At 34.0% G+C, this 25,993-nt stretch overlaps 1 protein-coding gene across 26 annotated transcripts in view; it reads right to left on the reverse strand.

Annotated features, from left to right (window-relative positions):
• Nucleotides 1-25,993, reverse strand: part of PPFIA2 (PTPRF interacting protein alpha 2) — a 485,005-nt gene that overhangs the window by 127,303 nt on the left and 331,709 nt on the right. For all 26 annotated transcript variants that reach the window (XM_032296751.1, XM_032296787.1, XM_032296710.1 and 23 more), the window contains one exon: nt 15,748-15,864. In XM_032296751.1, the coding sequence (XP_032152642.1) occupies nt 15,748-15,864 (117 nt within the window). The remainder of the gene's footprint in view (nt 1-15,747; nt 15,865-25,993) is intronic.

Below are 25,993 nucleotides of genomic sequence, written 5' to 3' on the forward strand. Positions count from 1 at the left end.
TGCATTTCCTAATGACTAATGACGTTGGATGTCGTTTCAGGTACTTATCCATTTGTATATATTATTTGGAGAAATGTCTATTCAAATGATCGGCCTTCATATTAATTGGATTTACATATATTTTTATTGTTGATTTATATGAATTTTTGACATATATTTTTACCCAAGTATTTTGTCAAACATATGGCTTGCAAATACTTTCTATTCTGTAGGTTATCTTTTCCTTTCTTTCATGATGGTGTTGTTTGAATTTCAAAAGATTTTAAGAAAATCCAATTTATCTTTTTTTTATGGCTTGTGCTTTGGGTGTCATTTCTAAAAAATCAGTTTACAACACAAGGTCATAAAGATTTTCAATTTGTTAAAACAGTAAAAAGTATATATTTGAAATTATTATCAAACGCAATAAAGACTCGCATGTTAAAATTTAAAATATATAAATTTTTACTCATTCATAAATATTTATTGAACACTTTGTGTCAGATGGAAGATAATTAAATTTTAGAATTTTTTTAAAGGTGATAATACATTTTTGACATCAAGGCAATTCTATCAAGCAGAGAAGTAATATACAAATAAGCAAGTATATGCATTGCAATTAAGTATTATCATAAATTTTTATTTTGCTTCATATTTATCTTGTGAGAGCAGAGAATATCTGTAATATTCTTTGAGTTGAGTCTTAAAAGATGAGTAATTATATTTCAAGTAAGGGAAGGGAGAGGAGTACTTATTCTAGGAACAAAAAATAACACGAGCAAAGGGAGGGAGGGGGACACTCCCTGCAGAATAATTGTGAATAATAATTCCCTCTGAATAATTATCCTGTATTCAGAGCAGAAAATATGTGCTATAAGGAAATGGTAAGATATGAGACTTGAAAGGGAAGGCCAGCATAGATTATGATGGCCTTTGTTTTTCCATACTGAATAAACTGTGGGTACCACATAGAATGACAGAGAGCTGTCAAAGGTGTTTGAACAGAGAAGTAACATGTAAAACTCTGCAGGTAAGCTGTAACTCTCTCATCATAAACCTGGTAATTCAGATAAACCCTTTCCTATCTGTAATGGACAATTTTTGTTTGTTCAATATCCATTTTTCTTTTTCCCCCTTTTTCACAGCTAGAGTTGCCAGATGAAATAGAGAATGTACGCTTAGATTCCAATTTTCAATAAACAATAAAAAAACTCAAGCATAAAGATGTCACATGCAGTATTTGGGTCAAGCTTCCACTAGGGGAATTGATTATACAAAGAAAGCATTGAGCTAAAACCTGCAATACAAGCATAAATCATGCAGTTATCTGGCAAAGGAAACAGAAAGATCAAAGACAAAGAGACACAAGTGGGTTTTGGATTTTCAGGGAGACCAGTGTTGCTAGAATCGACTGGACTAAATAAAGCAAGAGGGTGGGAGTCGATATAGATGGAAATAAGATGTGGGTTCTTGAGATCATTTTAAGACTGGCTTTTACTCAAGGTGTTATGAGAACTATAGGAAGATGTTGAGCAGAGGAGTGGCATGATTTCACTTACATTTTCAATGGATTCTCGGTCCTCTTATAAAAGTCAGGACAAACAATGAATTTAAGAAAATAAATTAAGAGGTGAAAGATTATGCTGGCTTAGACCAGGGTAATAGAACCAAAGGTTATAAAATGGGTCATATTCTTTGAATGGATTAAATGTGATATGTGACAAAAAGCATAGACTCAAGGATGACTGCAAGATTTGTACAATTAGAAAGATGCAGTTATTTTTTGAGAAGATAAGATTTATAAGAAAAGCAGATTTGTGAGGATGGGGCAAAATCATGGACTGGGTTTTGAAAACAAAGTTTAAAAGGACTTATTAGATGTCAAAGTAAATGTGTCAGGCAGGAAACCGTATGAGCTCACAGTAAAGAGTAGCGAGTACATGGTTGTTTTCTGCAAGCAGTTATAACATTGGATGAGATCATCTGTGGAGTGAAGTAGGGGGTCATCAAAGATGACTAAGAATATCTTTTTAGAACTCTCTTCTGTTGTTACCTTATCAGAGAGGTCTTTCACCCCTGTCATATTATATATTTACAAAATATGTTTGTTGTCTATCTCATCTACCAAAATATATATTCATAAAATTTCTATCTCTATTGAAAGTTTAAATTTTAACCTATATATTCTTGTACACTCAACTGAAGCAATACAATTTTCATACTTGGCTGTCAAATAGACTTTCCAAACTCAATATGTTTAAAACATGTGTTCAAAAAGTGTTTCTCCTCCAAATTTGTTTTGCCTTAATTCATTCTCAACTCAATTAGTGAGAACTCCATGTTTTCACTTTCTCCAAAAGTGGCTGACTCATCATGAGTTCACCCTTTTCCTCCCATCTTTTATACAATCTATTAGAAAAACTCTGTCATGACCTCCCCCATTGTTACTCTACTCTCCTTTGAATTACTGTTATAACCTTGTAACTCATACTTTGTTTCTAACCTTGTTTCTTATTTTCATTCTAATAGCAGTCAGACTGGTAAAAGAATGAAAATAATTCTTATACCATGGTGATTCTGTTACACTGTAGTTAAATCAATATTCCCAAGATAAATTTTAATAATTATCAGAAATATAAAACATAGAAATGCCCCACATAACAGCATGAAATAAACATGTTAATGATTGATAGAGAAAAACACTTATCTGTCAAATTCTTAAATGATCTGTACAGTTTGAACATGTGTATTTATTATTTTCTTTAGAGAAACCCATCAACTGAAAGCTTTCAAATGTTTTTATTTTATCACTTCTAAAATAACACTAGAGTGGACCTATCTTCCCGGATCACTAAGTAGTCCTTTTAGATGTGTAAATATAAGTCAAGTAGGCTCCCACATCCCAAAGAAGAATATTTAATAGAATCCTGAAAAAAAGTGCCTCTTATACTATGTCTTGATATCCATTGAAGATAGACTGGATAAGGAAAATGTGGCATACATGCACCACGGAATACTGTGCAGCCATAAAAAATGATGAGTTCATGTCCTTTGCAGGAACACAGATGAAGCTGGAAGCCATCATTCTCAGCAAACAAACAAGAACAGAAAAACAAACATTGCATGTTCTCACTCATAAGTGAGTGTTGAACAATGAGAACCCATGGACATAGGGAGGGGAACATCATACACTGGGGTCTGTTTGGGGTTGGGAAACTAGGGGAGGGATAGCAGGAGGAGGGAGACCTGGGGAGGGATAACATTAGGAGAAATACCTAATGTAGATGACGGGAGAATGGAACCAGCAAACCACCAAGGCATGTGTATACATATGAAAGAAACCTGCATGTTCTGCACATGTACCCCAAAACTTAAAGTGTAATAAAAAAAAAAAAAAACGAGAGGGGAGGAGGAAGATATCAACATAATCACCAGGAAATTTCAGGAAGGAGAGGAAAAAAACAGATTGCTCCCCTTTCAATTGTGAAGTTCAATATTTTTCTAAATTCTTTGGTAGACTAAGACAATTGACTGGATCACAAGGAGTTCCAGCAGTCCACAAGGAGAACTTACCATGAGGGAAGGAAGGGTATGAACTTGAACTAGGGTCCAACACCCGGTGGTGGTTCTGGCATGGAATCTGGAAGACCCTCCTGGCTCAGTCATCTTGAATTTGGGAACATGGGTATAAACCTAAACTTCAACTGGTAAAACTTGGAGAATAGAAAATTCTTCCTGAAAAAGCACCTCCATAGAGGTTTTCACTACTGCTGGTGGAACCTCCGAACTAGGCCATTTACTGGCATAGGATAGTTTCATTCATTCATTCATTATACTTTAAGTTCCGGGGTACATGTACAGATCATGCAGATTGTTACATAGGTATACATGTGCCATGGTAGTGGTTTGCTGCATCCATCACCTGTCATCTACATTAGGTATTTCTCCTAATGCTATCCCTCCCCTATCTCCCCATCCCCTGCTATTCTTCCCCTAGTCCCTCAACCCCCAGGCCCCAGTGTGTGATGTTCCCCTCCCTGTGTCCATGTGTTCTTTGTTCAACACCCACTTATGAGTGAGGACATGCAGTGTTTGGTTTTCTGCTCTTGTGTCAGTTTGTTGAGAATGATGGTTTCCAATTTCATCCATGTCCCTGCAAAGGACACGAACTCATTCTTTTTTATGGCTGCATAGTTTTCCATGGGGTAAATGTACCACATTTTCTTTATCCAGTCTATCATTTATGGGCATTTGGGTTGGTTCCAAGTCTTTGCTATTGTGAATGGTGCCACAATAAATATACATGTATATGCATCTTTATAATAGAATGATTTATAATCCTTTGGGTATATACCCAGTAATGGGATTGCTGGAAAAAATGGTATTTCTATCTAGTTCCTTGAGGAATTGCCACACTGTCTTCCACAATGGTTAATTTATACTTCATCAACTGCCTAAAAGTGTTCCTATTTCCTCACATCCTCTCCAGCATCTGTTGTCTACTAATTTTTTAATGATTGCCATTCTAACGGGCATGAGGTGGTATCTTAATGTGGTTTTGATTTGCATTTCTTTAATGACCAGTGATGATGAGCTATTTTTCATATGTTTGGTGGCTGCATAAATGTCTTATTTTGAAAAATGTCTGTTCATATCCTTTGCCCACTTTTTGATGGGGTTGTTTGGATAGCTTCATTTGGCCTCTATGTCAGTGGGTTATTGCAATGGTGCATAAATGGCATTTGATTTTGAGGGAATATTTGTTTTAAAAGTGATACTTTGAGGACTGGAAATATGCAATAGTAGTTTTTAAAAAACTTACTTGTTACCTTATCACATTTTCCAGTTATTTTTTCATTAATTGAAAAAAAAAAAAAAAGATTCCTTTTGATCTGATCAAGTTTTGAGTTTTTAGATAGCTGAATCAGAGCAACAGTGGCCCCAAGAGGCTGCTACCCGACTTACTGTTATTCAGGTCACTTGGGCTCTCCTGTATTTTAGATAGCCAAAAGAGACTTTTAGCTTACCTATATTATATATAACTTACCTATATTCAGGTCATAAAAATTATATATGTAAAGGATTGGTGGTAGAAATAATACAAACTAATCAAGTAGAAGAAAGTTTAATCTCTTTTCTATTTTAAAAAATTTCATTTCTGTCAGAGAAGCATGCATAAAATTAAAATTTTAAAAAATCAAATTGTTTATCCCTAGGAAAAGAAAAATGGTTCCAAAAGAATATCTGCCATCATTCTCAGCAAACTAACACAGGAACAGAAAACCAAATGCCGCATGTTCTCACTTGTAAGTGGGAGTTGAACAATGAGAACACATGGACACAGGGAGGGGAACATTACACATTGGGGGCTGTCAGGGGGCAGGGGGAGGGAGAACATTAGGACAAATACCTAATGCATGCAGGGCTTAAAAACTAGATGACAGGTTGATAGGTGCAGCAAACCACTTTGGCACATATATATCTATGGAACAAACCTGCATGTTCTGCACTTATGTCCCAGAATTTAAAGTTCAAAAAAAAAAAAATTTGTCAATGAAATCCACTATTTTTGAAATATGAGTACATCATATTCTGATAAAACCTCTTAGCAAATCTCTAAAAGAAATTCCAGATCTGATAAAAGGTATCTAACCAGTTACTATGATAAGCATCACATTAATGAATAGCATTGTTATTAAAGTATATACTTTTACAAGCTTTATAAGTTTTAGACAATAATAAATGAAAATTGAAAAGGAAGAGAAGAGAAAATTAAATCCTCCCAAATTGCTTAATTACTAAGAAAATACCAAGAGTACAGCAAACTCTTAAAAATAACAGGTTTGCAAGTTTGCTGGAATCTATATCAATGTTGGAAAATCAGTAGCATCTTTATGTACCAGTATTCATTTATTAGGAAAAACATAAGGAGAAAACAATCACAGTGACTATAAATGCCTGAAAGTAAATCTAATCATCTATAAGGTCTCTATGGGAAAAATTAAACCATTTTAAGAAGAACATAAAGTAATACATAAATAAATGAGACATAAGCCATATGTATACATGTTAAAACAGTATGCAATAGAGGCAATATCCTCCCCAAGTTAATTTATTAATTTATGCAATTCCGATGAAAATGTTATTGGGGCACAGAAAACGATTCCCCCAAATATGACTTTAGCTTGCTGAGTGCTTTGAAAATTGAAAAACCTCAAAAATAATCCCTGGAACCAAGATCTCTCTCTGTCCTTCCTCTCCTCCCTTTCTCTTTCTCTCTCTTTCTCTGGAATTTCCTTATCTGACTAAAAACACTTGTTTCCACAAGAAATGTAATTGTCTTAAGATTCCCCTCTTTAATCATCTTGTCAACTAACCTATTACCCACTAGAAAAGAGAAGAAATTGGGAGTCCTCATACCAAGACAGATTTATCATCTGTTCTTCAGAGGGCAGCTCCCAGAAATTACCCAGGGGACTTATTCATCAGGAATAAAACAAGGATTCTAACTTTTGTGGAGGATATTCTCTAACTAGGATGGCAGACAATACATTACCAATATTATAAATAAAATAAAGTATATAAACACATACTGTGCTATAATATATTACTATGTTAGAATATGTTATGACATTTGAACAAAGGCTGGATGGAAGTGAGGAAGGTAGCTATGTATCTGGAGGAAATGCATTCCAGACAAAGGAAAGAGCAAATCAAGTCAACAGGAGGTCATTGTGGCTGGGGTGGATTTGGAAATGCAGTCAGAAGATAAAGACAGTGAGATTATGTAGCATCTTGTGCAAGTGGAAAGCAGTTGCAGTTTTGAGCAGATGACTGACGTGTTCAGATATATGTTTTAAAACATCACTCATATCAAAATAACACATGAACCCTATAAATGTGTATAATTAGTATGTATCCACAGACATTTTTTAAAAAATGAAAACAAACAAATATTACTCTGATTAGACTGTAGATGGCCCATGGGAGAAGCAGAGAGACCTCATAAAAAGTGATTGATTACAATAATTCAGCTGAGAGATGACAGTGGTTCAGAACAGAGTAAACAATGGATGTGGTGGGATTCCAGATATATTTTGAAGGAAGAACAAATCAAATTTCTTTATAGTTGGATGGGAGGTGTGAGAGATAGAGAGGATGTGAGGGTAATGCCAAATTATTTAGCTTAAACAACTGGAAACGTAAAATTTTCATCATGTAAGCTGGAAATGATGGAGCAAGTTTTGTAAGGGGGATATCAAATAGGTAAGTTTTGATATTTTAAATGTGCAATGTCTTTTAGATATACAAGTGGAGATGTTCAATTGTGGCTGGATATATGTGTTTGGTTGTAGGGTCTGAACTAGAGGTAAAGATTTATAAATTACTAGCATATGGATCAGATGATATTGATTGAAATCATGGAAAGAGTATAAGTAGAAAAGATGTGGAGGGCTGAGCCCTGGGGTGCTCCAATATTAAGAAGTCAGAGGAAGGAAAAAAGATGGAGACATAGCCACTGGTAAGGTAAGAGAAAAACAGTGTAGTTTCCTGTAATGCAAGAGAAGAAAGTGTATGAAGGAAGAAAACAATTAACTATGTCATATACTGCTGAGACATCAACTATAGCAAGGGCTGAGAGCTGGCCACTGTATTTAGCAATATAAATTTAGTGATAACTAGAGTAGGAGTGGTTTTTGTATAGTAGTGGGGCAATACCTTATTGAAATGGGTTTATAAAGGAATTTAAAATGTGGGTCCAAAAGATATATTTTTTTAAGTTGGGAAAACTTTACTATAGGAATACAGTAGACCAGGGGTGCCCAAACCCCAGGCCATGGACATGTATTGGTCTGTGGCCTGGTAGGGATCAGGATGCACAGTAGTAAGTTAAGGTAGGAGAAAGCTTCATCTGTATTTATAGCCTCTCCCTATCAATTGCACTACTGCCTGAGCTCTACTTCCTGTCAGATCAGTGGCAGCATTAGATTCACAAAGAAGTGCCAAATCTTTTGTGAACTGTGTATGTGAGGGATCCAGGTTGTGCACTCCTATAAGACTCTAAGGCCTCATGATCTGTGACTGTCTCCCATCACTGCCAGATGAGACTATCCGGTTGCAGGAAAACAAGGTCAGATCTCCCACTGATTTTACAATACAGTAAGTTGTATAATTATTTCATTATATATTTCAATGTAATAATAATAGATACAAAGTGGAAAATAAATGTAATGTGCTAGAATCATCCTGAAACCATTCCCTACCCCACTCCACCCTGAGTCGGTGGAAAAATAGTCTTTCACAAAACTGGTTCCTGGTGCCAATAAGTTTGGGGACCACTGGAGTAGACAAAAAAAATGATGGCAAAGAAAAGAGCAGTAAAAATTGCTTGGGAAATATACTTGATTAAATGATTGCTGAAGACATTACACACAGATATAACAAAGCTTTCTTTGACAAGGCATTTTTGAAATTTTGGTTAGCCTATGCTCAATCTAATAAACTCTTTCATCCTCTTAGAAACATGGACAGGTTTAAGACTTTGCTTAAAGTAAATAATCTTATATTTTGAAATCCGTTAAATCAGGTAGTTTTTATGCTGCCTCTTCTTTCCATAGTTCACTTTTAATCTTTTACCTGTTTATCTCAGATCCTCTTGTTCATATGCTATATGACTTTGAGTCATTGATGCTTGCCCTACAAACCTCACAGGGCTGTTATTACAGAGATCAAACAAAACAACTCATGTAAAGTTTATATTTCTTATTCTTAAAGACCTGTAGCCCCTTTGTTAATGAGGTTTCGAGACAAGTTTGAAGAATGAGTTGCCTAACTTTAAAGGTCAAGCACCAGCATTCCTTAATTCCATATTAAGGCATATCCTATAGAACATTCATTTGGCATGTGCAACGTCCCTGTGGATAAAGAGCATCTCTGGAAACACTACATACTGTATTTCTTTCTTGAGCCTTGGCAATATTAAGAATTAAAATATGAATACCACAGTACCACTTAAAAATTGTACAGAACAATATTTCCTAATCTACTTCTCCTGGGAATTTCATTTTTGGAGGGAGTGGTTCCCATGAGACACCGATTAAATTACTGAGGAACTTGTGTTTCATGAGAAATGCCAAGATAGATAAATTCTATCAAAGTGAAAAATAAAAACCAGGTCAACTGAGGAACTTCTGAATGACAAACTTAAAAATTCTCCTGGTCTGGCTTAACAGATCAGACAAAACAAAACAGAGGAAAAATAATTTGTTCTTGTGTACATTACCAGAAGACTACAGATTTCTTGGCAGAAAATTGACCCTCAAATTATGTCACTATGATAAAGGTAAATGAACAAATTTCCAGTCAGCCAGTCTTTTAAAGTCTTTGGAAATATCCTTCTTCAGAAAAAAAAAAAAATGTTTATTCTGAGTCCCTCAAATCCTGGCTCATATAAACAATACTTCTTACTGAAAACAGAGGAGTCAATTTCACTTCATCTTTCCATCTAATAAGGTCTTAGTTAACACACAATCACCCAGTCACTGCACTCAGATTTGTTTTGAGCCTAATGAGTTCCCACACATTAGAAAATTTTTATTTTTGCCATTGCATATAGAAGATCTCTGACCTTTGTTTTCCCTGACCTTTTTTTATGTGCTTCCTCTCCAACTCAGCTTCTAGAAAACTAATTTAAGATAACTTCATGTATATGAGGATAAGCCATGGAACAGCCTAACTCTAAATCTTTTGTTCCTTTTCTAGCCAATCATTGACCTCTGGGCCAGTCCAACCCATGTGTATAGTTAGACCTGTTCTTTCAAATTTGGCCAATTCATAAGCTTCATTCTGTTTGGGGTTTCATTGCTTGACAATTCAATTGAAGAATAAAGGAGAAACATGCAAGTTGTTTTATTAGGAATTAGAGTACAATATATAGGATCAATACACAGAAGAAAATACTCTGTGAGTGCAATCCAGTTGTATGTAAGCCCAATTATACTTATTTTTAAGAGAGGGAATCGATAATGCATAAAATGAGCTACAGTTGACAAGACCGAATCTTTGAAAGAACAGTTGTTGGCAGTAGTTAACATGAATTGAGGAACACATAAAAATGAAAAAAATATAATCAATATACCGAAGACATGTTTGTGGATGATGACTTTTAGTTAGAACTTACTGGGAATCATTAAAAGAATGGCATTTGTGATAAATGATGTTTATTGGTATTTTAAAATAGGATGATATATATTTATAAGTCAAACTTTTAATTGGTTAGCTGATAGAAAGATTTGCGTGAGATTCTGCAAATCCTCATACTATGATATCTCAATATTTCACACTAGCATGATGGAATGAAATTCTTTGTCTTCACTGAGGATCACATTGCTCATAGAGCTATACTGGCTTTTTCTAAGTACCTATTTTTGTCATTGATTGTTCATTCGAAGACAGCATTGCATTGCTAAAAGTCCACAAAACCCTTAATTTTGATAAAGGCACATCCCATTTTCAATTTTTACAACACTTTGGCTCAATATTCTTCATGAACAACAGTCTACAATGAGAATACTAGACAAATAATTATGAAATTTACTGATCTGAGGATTATTCTTGCCACTGATTCTTCATTTTGCTTTATGTACTTTTTGTCCATAATTATTCTATCTGACAAGAACTAAAAACATGCAAACAAAAATCTATTTCTGATTTTACATTTATTCAGCTTTCACATTTCCACATTACTGTTGCTTAAATTATTATGTTGCATTTTATTTTAATTTAAAGAACTGTCATGAATAAATGTCAGGTTTAGAGAAGAGAGAAGAATAAGAGCAACAACTTAAAAAAGGAAGCTTTAACTTAGTTCATTTAGTAATTAAGCTCAAAGTGGGAATGATAAGCAAAGAGGTCTGGGAGGCGAGAAGAGGCCAGCAAGCTTGGGAAGAACCTCATGTGACATGTCAAGGATGTGACTTATCTGTTGTATGGTCACTGAAAGGCCACCCAACTCCACTCTTCAATCTATAAAGAACTAGGTTCTCAGTCACTAATACATGAGATGTATAAAAATTCACTGCATATAGATAAATGTGACTATTGTTTTGTGAAAGTTTTACCATGTGGTTGACTCCTTGTACTTTTTCAGGTCTCAGTTCAAATCCCACCATCTTAAAAAGATCTCCTTCTTTAATGTCTTTACCACTGACCTTGTAGGGGTCTCTTGATCATATCTATGCCCTTTTATACTGTATATATTCATTTATTGCCTGTAACCTCAACTGTCTTGTTCATCATTATATTCCCACCACCTGGAACAGGGCCCATTTACTAGCACCTTTAATAAGGTTGCTACTAAATATTTATTTGATTGGAAACACAGTATTAATAAATAGAAAAAGCATTTATTGCTTGTACAGTATACAATATGCCTAAGATCATGAAATTCTTTGAATATAGTGTTTCTATTCTTACAACTCTGTAAGTTGGCAAGACTATTTTATCTGAAACTAAGACTCGGAGGTGTTAAAGGGTAAGGGTCAAATAGCTAGTAGTTGTCAGAGATGGGAACTTCAAAGAAATCGCTATTCCATATTGTCTCTCTGATACCCCTCAATGATGATTAATTAACCTTGTTTTTAAACTCTAATATTATTTTTGATACCACAATGTTTATCAAGTTTTATGATATTAATTTCGGCATGCTTATTTCTCAACGTAGATTCTTGTCAAATTTATTACAGACTATATCTTCTGAATCACTGCGATATCTAATATTCTACTGATTTGTATCAGTTAGCAAATATTTTCAGCTGAAAAAATAATTGGAAGTACAGTTTATACAAGCCATGAGCATTATCATCTCCTTTACAAGAGCGGCATGTTTAGTTTTGAAAATTCATAAATTCCATCTAGAAAGAAACAGGAAAAAAGTTATGGGAGCCTGGTTCTAAAACGGTGGAATTCAGTGTTCTGAAAATTTTTATTGTCCTGTGAATATTTATGTTCTTCCAAAACAATCAATTAAATTTAAGGCACAGAAATATTTAAACTCATTTCATTCAGTTAAGTGTATTTTTTCTTATTGTTTTCATTTAAAAATGCTGATAATTACCAGACTTTTCCATGAGTAATAAGGCCTGTTTCAGAGCGTGCTTTTATGAGACTATTTTTGTTAACTATTTTGTCACAGAGTTCTCAAACCACTGACATAAAACATTTCCTGTTGGCTAATAACCTACCCTGACTGTGTAATTTAAGTATAATAACAGCCCTAAACAAAGGATAATCCTTACGACTAGGATTTACAAATCACTTTCTTAGTTCTATTAGTATCTAACAATAGTTTTACATTTTTGTCCTGATCAACCACTTTTCAATTTACAATCTAATACTACCATCATCATTGATAATCTGCCAAAATAAGTATTCTCTTTTCTTTTGTTTGAATATAGCTTTTTAAAAGTTCTCAATAAAAAATTAAGTATTAGGCTTTAAATTACAATCCTTTGACAACATGTTGTTTTATGGCATTAATATACCTCAAATAATCTTGTCGTGGAAAATGATTTTAATAAAAAAAATGCTCTATAATAAATGTGTGTAATGGGAATATTTATATAAGGACAATGAAAATAATAATCTGGATACTGTTTTATGTTTTATCAAGAAATGTCAGGTAAAGAAATGTGGTATAGCTGAGCATGGTGACTCACACCTGTAATTCAGCACTTTGGGAGGCCGAGGTGGGTGGATCGCTTGAGCTCAGGAGTCCAAGACTAGCCTGGGCAACATGGTGAAACCCTGTCTCTAGAAAAAATAAGAGAATTAGCTAGGCGTGATGGCTTGCACCAGCATTCTTAGCTACTTGGAAGGCTCAGGTGGGAGGATTGCTTGAACCCAGGAGGCGGAGGTTTCAGTGAGGCAAAATCATGTCACTGTACTACAGCCTGGACTGTCTCAAAAATATGTAAATAAAAACAAAATAAATGTGGCAGAAATAAAACTTCTTATTACAACACTTTACTGGATCATGCTGAGACATCAATCACAGGATTAATATGAATTGAAACACAGTTTACATACATTTTTAATTTAGACTATATATAACATATAGTACATATTTTAGGTTCACATTAAAGGATATGAGCATGATATTAAAATAATATATCATTATTTAAAGCATTTAGAAATCACCCTTCTTGAAATTCAAGGATGCTAAAAAAAGAAATGAATACCAGTAACCATAATGTTTAAAAATCTTTAGTTACACCAATACAAGAAGTGAATGACTTAGCACTGGCATACAATTTCTTTTCTGCACTGGCTGAAATGCCTTCCCTAAGAATTGGAAGTCAAAGTTAAAGACAAGTGCTTTAGGTCACTAGTGACTCAAAATCCTCCATATGTGTACTTATATCTGTGAAGATCAGTAGAGACAAATATCAAATATGCATAAATCCTCATCCTAATTCTGTAACCAGCTTCTGAAAAATAATCTGACATAAACTGTCTTAACATTCTATAATGTCTGCATATTCAAATATTTAGAGGTTATATTGTTAGAGTAGGCAGTTAGGCAACCATCATGTGATGGTCAGGTGGTTGTTAAACTACCTCTCTAAAACACTAATTGGTTACAACCAGTGCCAGGGGAAGACCCTCTCTAATAAATAGAAAACACCTGGATCTGGTGATCAGCAGTTTCCAGATAAGATCTCAGGAGTTGGGCTAGTGGGCTTACGCATGCCCAACGAGAAGCAAAATAGCAGAGTTTAGCTGGTATATGAATAGAACATTCCTCTAAGAACACTCAACTAGTAAGGGAAAAATGCCGCAAGTGAGCATATATACAACTTCAGTAAACATGCTGTGCAGTAAATCAAGGGAGAAGTAAAGAACCCCAGAAGCATGCCAGTATATAAAACCCTGAGTCAGAGGTCAAATTGCATGCTTGAATCTCTCAAGTTGCCCATTTGACCCTTTTTTAACTGTATTTTATTTCCTGTTTTTTTCTGCCTTAAAACTTTCCTGCTCTAAAACTTGCCTTGGTCTCTCCGTATGCCTCATCCCCCTTGGTCAAATTCTGAGAAAGCAAGAATTGAGGTTGTTGCAGACCTGTATGGGTTTGCTGCTGCTAACATTATCTTGATGAAAGAATACTTGAAAAATATATATGTATGAGCATTCTCTGCCCTCCTCCTCCAGAAGAAGAATGCTTTAAGTATGAAATAATCTGTTCGAGGATAAACAAAATCTCAAGTCGTTCATGTCTACAAAAGGCATATTTTTTCATTTCTGGACTAGATTAGCATAAATATAGCATTATTAAAGAAAACGATAGAAAAGGCATTCTATGAAAAAGACTAGATGACCATAAAATCTATTTTTATAAACAACCAGCTGTGGTTCTATAATTCTCTGAGGAGAGGTATACTACTAATGACACCATTAAAATGAAAGAGCAGTATCAAATTACATGTTGGTTTCCCAAACTGAGTGCTGAGTGCAAATGCCTTATTAAACAGCTTGGTATATCTACGGAAGCCATATCAGCTTATTTAGTTGAAGGAAAGAGAAGCAATTTTATTCTAATCTCAGATACAGCTGATGAAATACGTCAAATTGTAGTTTATGTTTTATATTTAGCTTAAGATTTCTATAAAATACATGGATAAAAGCTAAATTCGTGGTCTTAAATGAAGATCCATTCATTTGTCAGCCACCAGAATTGAAGCTTTTTTCTGGAAATTCATCTGATTTGCTTACTTTCTTTTGCTTTTCTATTTGAAGGAAGAAACATAAGAAGTTCGTCTATTTTTTCTACTAGTGCTATGTATTTTAACGTCCAGTCACTCGATTCTTAATCATTAGGTTTTAGAAACTCTTGACATTTTCAATTACACCAATTTAGCTACCTGATTCATGTGGTCTTCATTTAGGAGCTTAACAATTCGAAGATATAACTTGTTACAGGCAAATGATTCTCCTGAGTTTCCAACGCAGGATGTGTGAATGCCTCTGTAATTTTCATCTGATTCTGGACCTACCAATAACTTACCTTCTTCCTCTTGTGTTGGAAAGAAGTATTCCAGCAAGAAACTTTCTGTCTCTTGCTAGTGGAGCAACAGAGTGCTAATTTCCTTTGTGTGGGCCTAAACCTCACCCAAAAGGAGAATCATTGCATTATTAAAAAAAATAGTCAAAGTCCTATGACTTCAAGTATCTGTTATGTAATCTCTCATTAACAAGAGTAACGCTGAGGCCTCAAACAATGCAAGAAAAATACTAATCAAAGTTTACCAACAATTTTTGCAGTCACAAACAACCAATTAGTCACCAATTGTATGTAATATCACTTACAATTCAAAAGTGTTGTTCTGTAAAGTAGTCCTGCATATATATGTACATATATATATATATATATGCCATATACATATACACACACAAATTTTGTATGTACTTTAAATACTTTATATATCTTATAAATTCAATTCTATTTAATTGAAATACTTTTAAGAGAATTAAGGGCAAGTAGAAAATTCAAAAATGCATATATGCATATACACAACATATATGCATATGTATATATTTAAGAGAATCAAACTGGGAACAATAAATGAGAAGGGAAATCATCATACACCTTGAACCTTTGACCAAAGAATCCAACATATACTAAAAAATGTTCATTATGTGTTTTTTATATTTCCTTTCAAATAATATAAGAAGTAAACATTTCCATGTAAGAGCATGTGGTGTGTGTCATACCTTCTCGTGGATTTTCTGGCCAGGTTCCATCCCTTCAAGATGTTCTGACTCTGTGGATCCCTCGCTTGATGCCATTTTTCTTTGTATATGAACATTTTGTTCACGCAAGGCAACAATCTGCAAAATAAAAGCACTATGCCTTTAAACTCTAAATAGAGCATAAAACAAAAAAAGAAAATGAATTTACTTCAATGTAGTTAAGAACTAATGAACAGTAACAAATAATCTGAAAGTGAACATTACATTTTACTGAATTACTACACAAAATATATTTTTAAATGTAGGCCAGCATTTTGATTAGAAAAATTCATAAAATTTCTACTAAAAAGAGGTTAAAGCACTGTGAAATTTACCTAAGAAAATATTTTCTAGTTGGAAATGTCTGTAAATTAATGATATATATGTATTCATGTATTGTTAATTCAGAAATTATTTTTAAAATTTATTTGTAGTATGTAATAAAAATGTTTCTTTGGTCTGTATTTGTAAAGTATATAAAAAACAAAGACTGAAGGTTAAAGACTAATTATGGGCATAATCATTCCTCCTACATTGATAGCCCATTTGCAATTTAATATAAGCAGATATATAGCTGGACTTAAAAATTATTTCGTAATGCTGTCATGAGCATGTGTTATTAAATTTATCTCATTATTTTAATGTCCATTATTTTAGTATTATAGTCCACATTTAATTTGCAAACACAAATTCAGAGAGCAGTTAATTCTTGTAAACTTGCAGCTCAATTTTAAAGACATAATTATTTCAACTAAAAAACAAATTTTGGGGTGGTTATAGCATAAGTGATCCTAGTAATATACAGAGTGAAAAACAGTATTCCAGTCTTTTTAAAATGGTGTTTTAAAATAAATTTGCTCTCTCTCTCTCTACATACATACATACATATATATATGTATCACTTTGAAAATATTTTACATTATATTAATGCTGTAACATTTATTTCATGGCATATTTTATTGTATTATCAACTCAGATATTTGTCAATATTAGTTCTTGGAGAAATAACTGTACATAGTATTTAATGCACAATAAGATCTGAATCATATTAAACTTATATGTGAAAATTACGAGACCAACATGTCACAAGACGAATAATCATTAACTAAAAAAAAAAGAAGGTAACAAGGGATTGGGTGTTTGCCCTGCTGCCTGACACTACTTCAATGCCATATCTTCCACTATGTGTTCATGAGATCAGTTGATCTTGCTATATGATCTCTGGCATTTGAGCAATTGCTATATGCTTTGGTAAGGGTATATGAAGAAGAACTAGGTATATGTTCTTCTCTCTCTTGTATAACTGTAATCACAAATAATTGGCTCCCTCACTCTCGTCCATTTACAATCTATTATCTACAAAGCAGCCAGATACATCTTTCAAATTTATATTGTGTAACCCCTCATCTTTCTAAAAAGCTAATGTTTGGCCAGGTTCAGTGGCTCATGCCTGTAATCCCAATACTTTGGGAGGCCAAGTCAGCTGGATCAGTTGAGGTCAGGAGTTCGTGGCCAGCCTGATCAACTGGTGAAACCTGTATCTACTAAAAATACAAAAAATAGCCAACATAGTGGCACGTGCCTGTAATCTCAGCTACTCAGGAGGCTGAGCCAGGAGAATCCCTTAAACCTGGGAGGTGGAGATTGTAGTGAGCTGAGATTGTGCCACTAGACTTCAGCCTGGGTGACAGAGTGAGACTCCATCTTAAAATTAAGTTAAATTTTAAAAAAAGCGAATGTTTTCCCAATTTATTTAGCTTAAATTGAAATTTCTTAACAAGGTCTATACTATTCTACATGATCCCCTTGCTTCAGCCACACTGGTCTCCTTTCCATCTCTCAAACATAACTGGCTCTTTCTTACACAGAACTTAGGAATTTGATGATCTTCCTGCCTAAAACATTATTCCTCAGCTACCACAGGGGGCATAATCCCAGCTTTCAAAACTCAGCTGAAATACAACTCCTCAGAGAGAATGTGTCTTGTCATCAAACACTTTTTACAATATATCCCTGTTTATTTTCTTGCATGTAGCGCTCATTAGAGTCAATTATTTTATTTCTCTGCTTCCTCATTTTGCTTATTTATTTAGCTAGCACAAGCCCTAATAATATCTCCTGAGAAAATAAATTTCAAAAGAATGCTTCATTAAAAACTGCATTTTCATATGAAGTAGCACATCAAATTATTATGTGCAGAGTATTTACTAAAAATGTGTTGAATTAAATAATAAATGGATATGGAAAAGCAAATAATCTAAACATAATTAATTCAAAAATAACAAAAGATAAAGATTTGGAGTGCATACGAAACCTCAGTAACATCCTTTTCTCATTAATCAATATGGAAATAGATTACATGAAAGGAATGACAAGAGAAAGAAAGTAGCTTCTGGAAATATCATTTTAATATTACACTCTTAACATGTTGCTTTTTGCATAAATATTATGTTACAATTGATAGATATTCAGATTTTATTATGAATTAAAATTTTTAAAATATTCAAGTATCATTTGTTGACATTCCACTAAGGCAACACCTATGACTGACAGACATGCTAATACAAAGTACCAGGACATTTAAAAATTATATGCTTTGTCTTCTATTATGAATCTACCCAGAAGTGAAGGGAGACATTGAAAAAAATATTTAAAGAAGAAATTTAACTCTCAGCTTACAGATTAGCTTATATTTGCTTAATAAACAGATAAATTTCAAATATGTCCTAGTACCTGAAATAAAGCAGGCCATCTATAAAAGTTTATTGAATGAATTAGCTAAAAGATGAATTAATGTCCTCATTAAAGAATAATCAAAAAATCAAATTCATTCAGAAAAAATGTACAAATATAATTGTGCCACTATGATTTTTAAAATTCTAAACTTCAAGTTTGATACAAAGTTTATACATGACAATTAATTCCAAAAAAGACATAATTTTCAACCACTAACATGCAACCTTTGTTTTGTAAAAATGAATCAAGTCTAAAAATGTTGGCTCTTGAAGCAGAAGAACGAATGTGACATATTTTATATTCTCAATCACTCTAACATGCTATTTTCCCCCAACAATAAATTATCCTGGGTAGTTGTGAAAGTAAAGCTTCAGCACCTAATTTAATTAAGGGTGTTAATAAGTGAATTATTTTTCACACTGGGGAAAGGAGGAAAATTAGTAGCTCTCTTTTAAAAATTCACCTTTCGGGGTTAAGGCTTTTCTTCAATCTGTTTTAAAGAGTGAAGAGGTTACCCAGAAATCACTGGAGCCTAAGGTAGCACAGACTTCTTTAGGAAATTCTCTAGCTGGTTTGAGAAGTGAAGACAAGAGATGGCTAGGGAACCAGCTCGGGACAGTAAATAGAATGAAAAGCAGATGATGATCTCAAAACATTCCCTAGCCTCTCATTGAGATGGAATATTGTCAAAGAAGGGGCCCAAGCAATTTGCCTCCAAGAAAACTAATGTAGGTCTGGATATCTCACTACTAAACAACACGACCTACTTGCTATGGTTTAAATGTTCCCGCCAAAACTTATGTTGAAATGTAATTGCCTTTGTGACGGTATTAAGAGGTGGGACCTTTAACAGGTTTTTAGGGCATGGGGACTCTGTCCTCATAAATGGATTAAGGTTGTTATCTCTGGAGTGGGTTATTTATCATTGGAGTGGGTTCCAGATAAAAAGATAGAGTTTGTCCCTCATTCTCTCTCTTTCTCATCTCACATGATTTTATACTCTGTCATCCTTCTACTATGGCATAAGGCATCTTAAATCTCATGCCAGATGCCAGTGTCATGCCTTGGACTTCCCAGCCTCCAGAACTTAAGAAATCAATTTATTTTCTTTAAAAATTACACAGTCTGTGATATTCTGTTATAGCAACACAAAACAGACTAAGACACTACTCCAAATAAGATTACATGTTGAGTAGGAGGAATCACTTATGTACAAGTCCTGTTGTTTACCCAATTCTTATATAACTGTACTGAAAAACCCACTATGTACAAGCACTGTGCTATACTATTTTTATCTGGAAAAGGGGTATGATTCATATTTAACAAATGATCAGATTAAGATAAAGACAGATTAATGAGGAGAACTGCTATGGTTTAAATATATGCCATCCTCCAGCCCCCAACATTTATATGTTGAAACCTAGGGCCCAATGTGATAGTATTGAGAGGTGAGGTCTTTAGGATATGATTACATCATGAAGGCTCTTCCCTAATAAATAGAATGAGTACTGATATAAAAGGCCTCAAGGGAACTAGCTAAGTAAGCCTTTTGCCATCCATCTTCTGCCATGTAGGACACAATGTTCAGGGTGCCATATTGGAAGTAGAGGGCAGTCCTTATCAGACACCAAGTCTGCTGATGCCTTGATATGGGACTTTCCTGCCCCCAGAACTGTGATAAACATATTTCTATTGTTTATAAATTATGCAGTCTCAGACATTTTGTCACAACAGCACAGATGTACTAAGAAGTAAGCGTCAAATAAAACGTAATTCCATATCCTCATACTTCCTACTCTGTAACATTGGCTCAAATGGCTTTGCTTTGATATGGTCTATTAAATCAGGAGAAGTTAATCATGGGCTGGGCGAGGAAGCATAAACATTTTATTTCCAAGGGCTGATATCCTCCCATGCCGGAATCCTTTGCACATTATTCAGATTAGACACCTCCCTGGACAGACTCATATATAGGCTAAGTTTTGTATATATTTTCAGTGAGTTAGCAACCCACTGATGGCTCATGGAACTCTGTTCAAGATAAGCATTTCACAGCTGGTTTTATTGTTCAATCATTATTTATCAAGTGTCTGTCGACATTTGCTTTTAGGTATACTTTCACATTTCTTTTGATAAGAACATCTTATATTTTCACTGGAGAATTTTCCTTTCTTATTCTAATCCCACAGAGACTGTCAATCAAAGAACCAAGAGCCCATGGCACATGGGTGGGCACAAGATCCAAGCCAGAGAAATCAGAATTTTATTCCTTTACATGTTTCTGGCTGAGCTTTGGGAAACGTTTTTCTCTATCTGCTAAGGAAGGTAAACTGATAGAATATGATTGGGGTCCTCTTTACCATTAATTCCTACTCATGCAGAAAATACATGGAAGAGATGAGGCCATAACTAATTGCTTCTGGTCCTGTTTCTAGGCATCCTTAAATCTTTCCTATCCTTGGCATTTTAGTAATATGAACCAAGCCCCAAATTTTCTTTTGTGCCCAAACTCATTTGGAATGGTTTTCTGTAACTTGCAACTAAAAGTGACCTTGTAAATGCAGCAGGAAACATGGAAGACAACACAGAGCATGCAATATCTAAGTGAGGATTTTGGAGAACAACTAAGAATTTACCAGACAGACAATGGTAGATGATTTTTTTTAGGTGAATAGAAGATCACAGGCATTTTGTGTTTCTAGTAATTTGTGTTCCTGGCACTGTAAGTTGTTTAATATTCTTGTGGCAAAAAGTACCTAGAAAAAGTTGGAAGAATGAAGAAGAACTAGCAGAGCAGAAGTGTTTCAACTAAGTCTCAGACATCTGTGTGCCTTTTCTCTCACTTATTGCTTTGTCTTGATATTTATTTGTTTTTTTCTGGTTGCTCATAGCTCATAACAGCCTGATCCATTCCTTCTAGGCACTCCCAAACACAGTGTATTTTCAAGCGAATCTTCTAAGTTTCATTCATATCTTTGCCTCTGTCAGGTTGATTTTGGCTCTGACAAGCTCTGACCCTACATAATAGACTACTGGTAGACTTGGTGGCTGGGCCTCCAGTCTGCAAAATTCCTTAGCCCTCTTTTTTTTTTTCTATCAGCTTGAACACTATCATGTCTTGCAATAGACCCTCTTCTAGCTTATTGCCTTTGAACAACTGTTTTTCATCACTATCCTGGAGAGATTCATTTATTTCAAAAATATGCATTCAGCACTGATGACATACCAGGCATTAGGGAAATACAATGTGGGAAAAAGGCAGAAATCTTTCCTAATGGAAACTGTATTCTCATTTGGAAAAATAAATTATAAACAAAAATAAGTAGAGCATAGTTTTAAATGGTGATAATAGAAAAGAAAATCAAACCAAGTAAGGGATGCTGTGAAGTATAATCTAATTACAAATTAGGTGATTTCTGAGTATGGACTTGAAGACAAGAGGGAACAAGCAATGTGGGTATCTGGGAGAAGAACATTCCAGAAAATGTAAGTAATTACTGGAAAAAGAAAATGTGGCACATATACACTATATAATACTATGCAGCCATAAAAAAGGATGAGTTCATGTTATTTGCAGGGACATGAATGAAGCTGGAAACCATCATTCTCAGAAAACTGACACAAGAACTGAAAACCAAACACTGCATGTTCTCACTCATAAGTAGGTGTTGAACAATGAGAACACATGGGACACAGGGAGGGGAACATCACATACCAGGGCCTGTTGGGGAACAGGGGGCGAGGGGAGGGATAGCAGGGGAGTAGGAGTTAGGGGAGGGATAGCATTAGTAGAAATACCTAATGTAGATGTCGGGGTGATGGATGCAGCAAACCACCATGGCACGTGTATGCCTATGTAACAAACCTACACATTCTGCACATGCACCCCAGAATTTAAAGTATAATAATAAAAAAATCAAAAACAAATATTGAGATTTATGAAAATACTTTTGGGAGTTCCTTAAATGATGTAAAATGTCCTTTGTAAAAGAGAGCTAAAAAATCAGTGCAAGGTGAGACTCTGAAAACTTAAGGAAACATGTTATCATGAAGAAAGTGTGATTTGGGAGAAAAAAAGGCAAATATTTTTATATTCCCAAATTTTAGGATTTCTCAAAGGTTTAACAAATAATATATTTATTCAACAAATATTCATTTGATCACTGTTCTAAGTATCAAACACTCCTGGGAAAAAATGCAGACAGTTTCCTTTTCTTGTGGAGATTACATTCTAGTTAAGGAGGAAAAGAAAAAAAAGGAAAAGGAAGCAGTAAGACTGCAACAGCAAATAGCAATTATTTATTGAGCTCTAGTAATGTGCCAGAAACTGTGCTAAGCACATTATATAAATTTGCCTCCTTTCACAAACTTTGCATCTATGTTATCCTTTCTTTCCAGGTTTGAGATTTCTTGAAAACAGACGCTGAGACTATTACTTTTAATGGCAAAAACCACAATTGCTTTTGTACCAATCTAACAGTAACCAGGTACAAGTAGTTTGAGAGGTGATTCCTGAAGTATAATATTTCTTAAATATGCTTGAAAGGCTGAGGATGAGTCCTGGCCCATGTAATTGTTGTGGGTTGTAAGATCTTAACCTCAAGTTCAGGTTCTTCTTATTTCAAATGGAGGGATAATAATGTCTACCTTATATTGTATTTGCTCTGCAAAATGCTTAGTCAAATTTAATGTACATTAAACACTTGTTATGTAATGATAATGACAATAATAAACTGACTTTGACAATAATGAATTGACTTCCACTTGCCACTTTAGTTTGATCTTTCTGTTTATATTGCTTGATCTAGCTTACTGAAAGGCTTGCATCCCACACATAAAAAGTTCTGCCTTGGCTGTGAGTTTTTATGTTCACCTGAGTTATCTTTCCTCCTCGTTAACGGCCTCTTAGTCACCCAGTCTTTTAAGTATTTCAGATGAATTCTGGGACCATATCTTCCCAAGGAGTTACATAATTCCTTAGTATTCTCCAGTAACTCATGTCATGCAAATTATTACTCTATCACAACTGGATGTTAGTTTTCTTACCAACCATTTTGACACACTGCCTTGAGACTAGAAACTGTATCTGATTCATTATTTACTCCCAGTTTTTAGGACATTGGCTGACAAACAGGAGGCACTCTAGAAGTATCTGTAGAATGTCAAATAATGACAGACTATATAAATGGAAAAAAAAAGTCTATGAGGAGTTGGAAAAATTGAACAGAAACGTACACAGGATTTATATATGAAGAAGAAAATTAGTTATCTACATAGAGGTCTATATGAACTTGAAGGCCTTCCAAATGTTCATATTATAGGATCCAGGGTTAAAAAGGATTCCTGGAAGAGCTCATTGGGGAAATAAAAGACTGGGAAATACTGCAATGGCTTAAAGGACTGCTCTAGAGTGAGTAGGCAGATAAAGTAGAAATCATAAGCAACTGTAAAGGAGCGTAGAAGCTGGATCATGGAAGGGCGGTTTAATGAAAGTCATTAAGAGATGTTTTATAAATTCAAATTAATAGCCAATTTCATGCCTTAAAATATATTATTAAAACATATTCGCAAGTATATTGCAGCTTAGGTAATATGACTTACATGCTTTGAGGCACATTGTTTACGTGCTTTAGATTTAGGAGGAATCGGTGTTTGTGGACAGAAAAATGGAATTCTAAAAGTATCTAAGAAACTAATTTCTGCCAAGAGAATTATCTAATGAAAAAAGAAAAGGAGTGTAAATTAATTTAGTTTTCACTTCACTTTCCTTTGTCTTTCTGAAATATTAACATACATGAAGAAATGGGAGTTGAGAAATTAAATTTCTAATTAAGAACTTTTAGCAATAATAATATCTATGTCTTGAACATATGCCCCATGTAGTATAAAGCAATTTACATATATTATCTCAGTTAATCTTTCCAATAACCTTGTAAATTGGGTATTTTTATTTTTATTTTACAAATGAGAAAACTGGTATAGAGTAAATATGTAATATACTTGAAGTCATACAGAAAAAGACAAAACAGAGAGATTTCTGATTCACGTCTGATTCCTTCAAAACATTTAAAAAATACTATGCTATAATGCCTTTTGGTAATCAATGAAATTAGTCATTGATACACAATCCAAATATTTATCAAGGCCAGGACTACAAGTCTGTGGTCTGATGGCAGGGGATTTTTCTGCCCTGAGCTGGCAAACAATTTAGAAGATGTTTTCAAAAACATTTAAGAGATGTCTTCATTTATTCCCAGAAATAAAAAAGTCTTGGTTTTTACCTTATCATTTTTTTTATTTATAACTCTTATATAGCATAGGCATATAAATTTATCCTGAAAAAATTTAGCTTACTTTTAAAAATAAAATACATCTACATAAAATCTTTCATGCTATTTCTACAGGGATTTTCATTCTTATGTTTTTAAATTAATATTTGTCTTTACTTATTTAACAACTTCCAGTTAGTGCCCACATCTAATTAACAAAGATTATTTTCATCTATTTTTATCCCAAATTCAATTAACAATTCCAAGGGTGACACTTACCGAAGTCTCACTACACCAACACATAATTTGCTTCTACACAGATGCTTATTCTAATTCCAGCTGAATTCCATGCTTAGATTACAATGAAGTTGCAACATACACACACAAACAATAACGAAGAAACTAGTAAAGCAGTAGAGATTTACAATTTACAGTTAATTAACTCTTCAGTCACAATAGTTTGCATTTGTGTTGCTATATATTAACTGGGAAAACATAAAGGTTGAAACACTTGTTCGAACTGAAGCATGTTAAAACCCATGGAGAGCAACTTCATGTAGTCTGTGCAGTTTGATCAGCTTGCATATAACTTCAATTTAAATGGTTTTCATTAAGCATGGGCAGATTTGGAAGGCTTGTGAAACTGAACTGCTCCAGTGAATAATCAGATTGTTTTGAGATGGGAATCAGAGATTTGCATTATTAGAATATATCTTGGTTCAGGTAAAAGAAGTTTAATAATTTAATGAATAAATTCATTTATCCTAATGAATGACAGAGTAGATTTGAGGTGAGAGCAACAGTTTCACTTTCTGGTTATTTCGAATTTTTACTATATGCAATACTTTAGTCAACTAATAATTATTGGATGAATAAAAATACATTTCTTTATTTTTAAATTTGCTATCCCAAATTTGGCTGACTAGTACTCACAATTCCTATACAGATCAATTAACTAAGTGCTAAAATTTAAATCCACCATTACCAGTAAGTTTATGGTGACCTTTTAATTGAAAATACATCATATGAAAAGTACATCAATTTGGCTATTTCCAAATTTTACATCTAAACTGGTTTTGTTTATATCTAAATACACATGGGATTCAAGTTCAGCTAGTTTCTAATGATTAAAAAATCCTCTTAAAATTAATATTTAAAGATTTTTTGAAAACCTTTCTAGAACAATAATTGGAATGCAAAACTGTTGTTTTTAGTTTTAAGTT

Source organism: Sapajus apella, unplaced genomic scaffold (genome assembly GCF_009761245.1).
Source record: "Sapajus apella isolate SASKATOON/1434 unplaced genomic scaffold, GSC_monkey_1.0 scaffold2, whole genome shotgun sequence".
In the NCBI taxonomy this organism is placed as follows: Eukaryota; Metazoa; Chordata; class Mammalia; order Primates; family Cebidae; genus Sapajus; species Sapajus apella.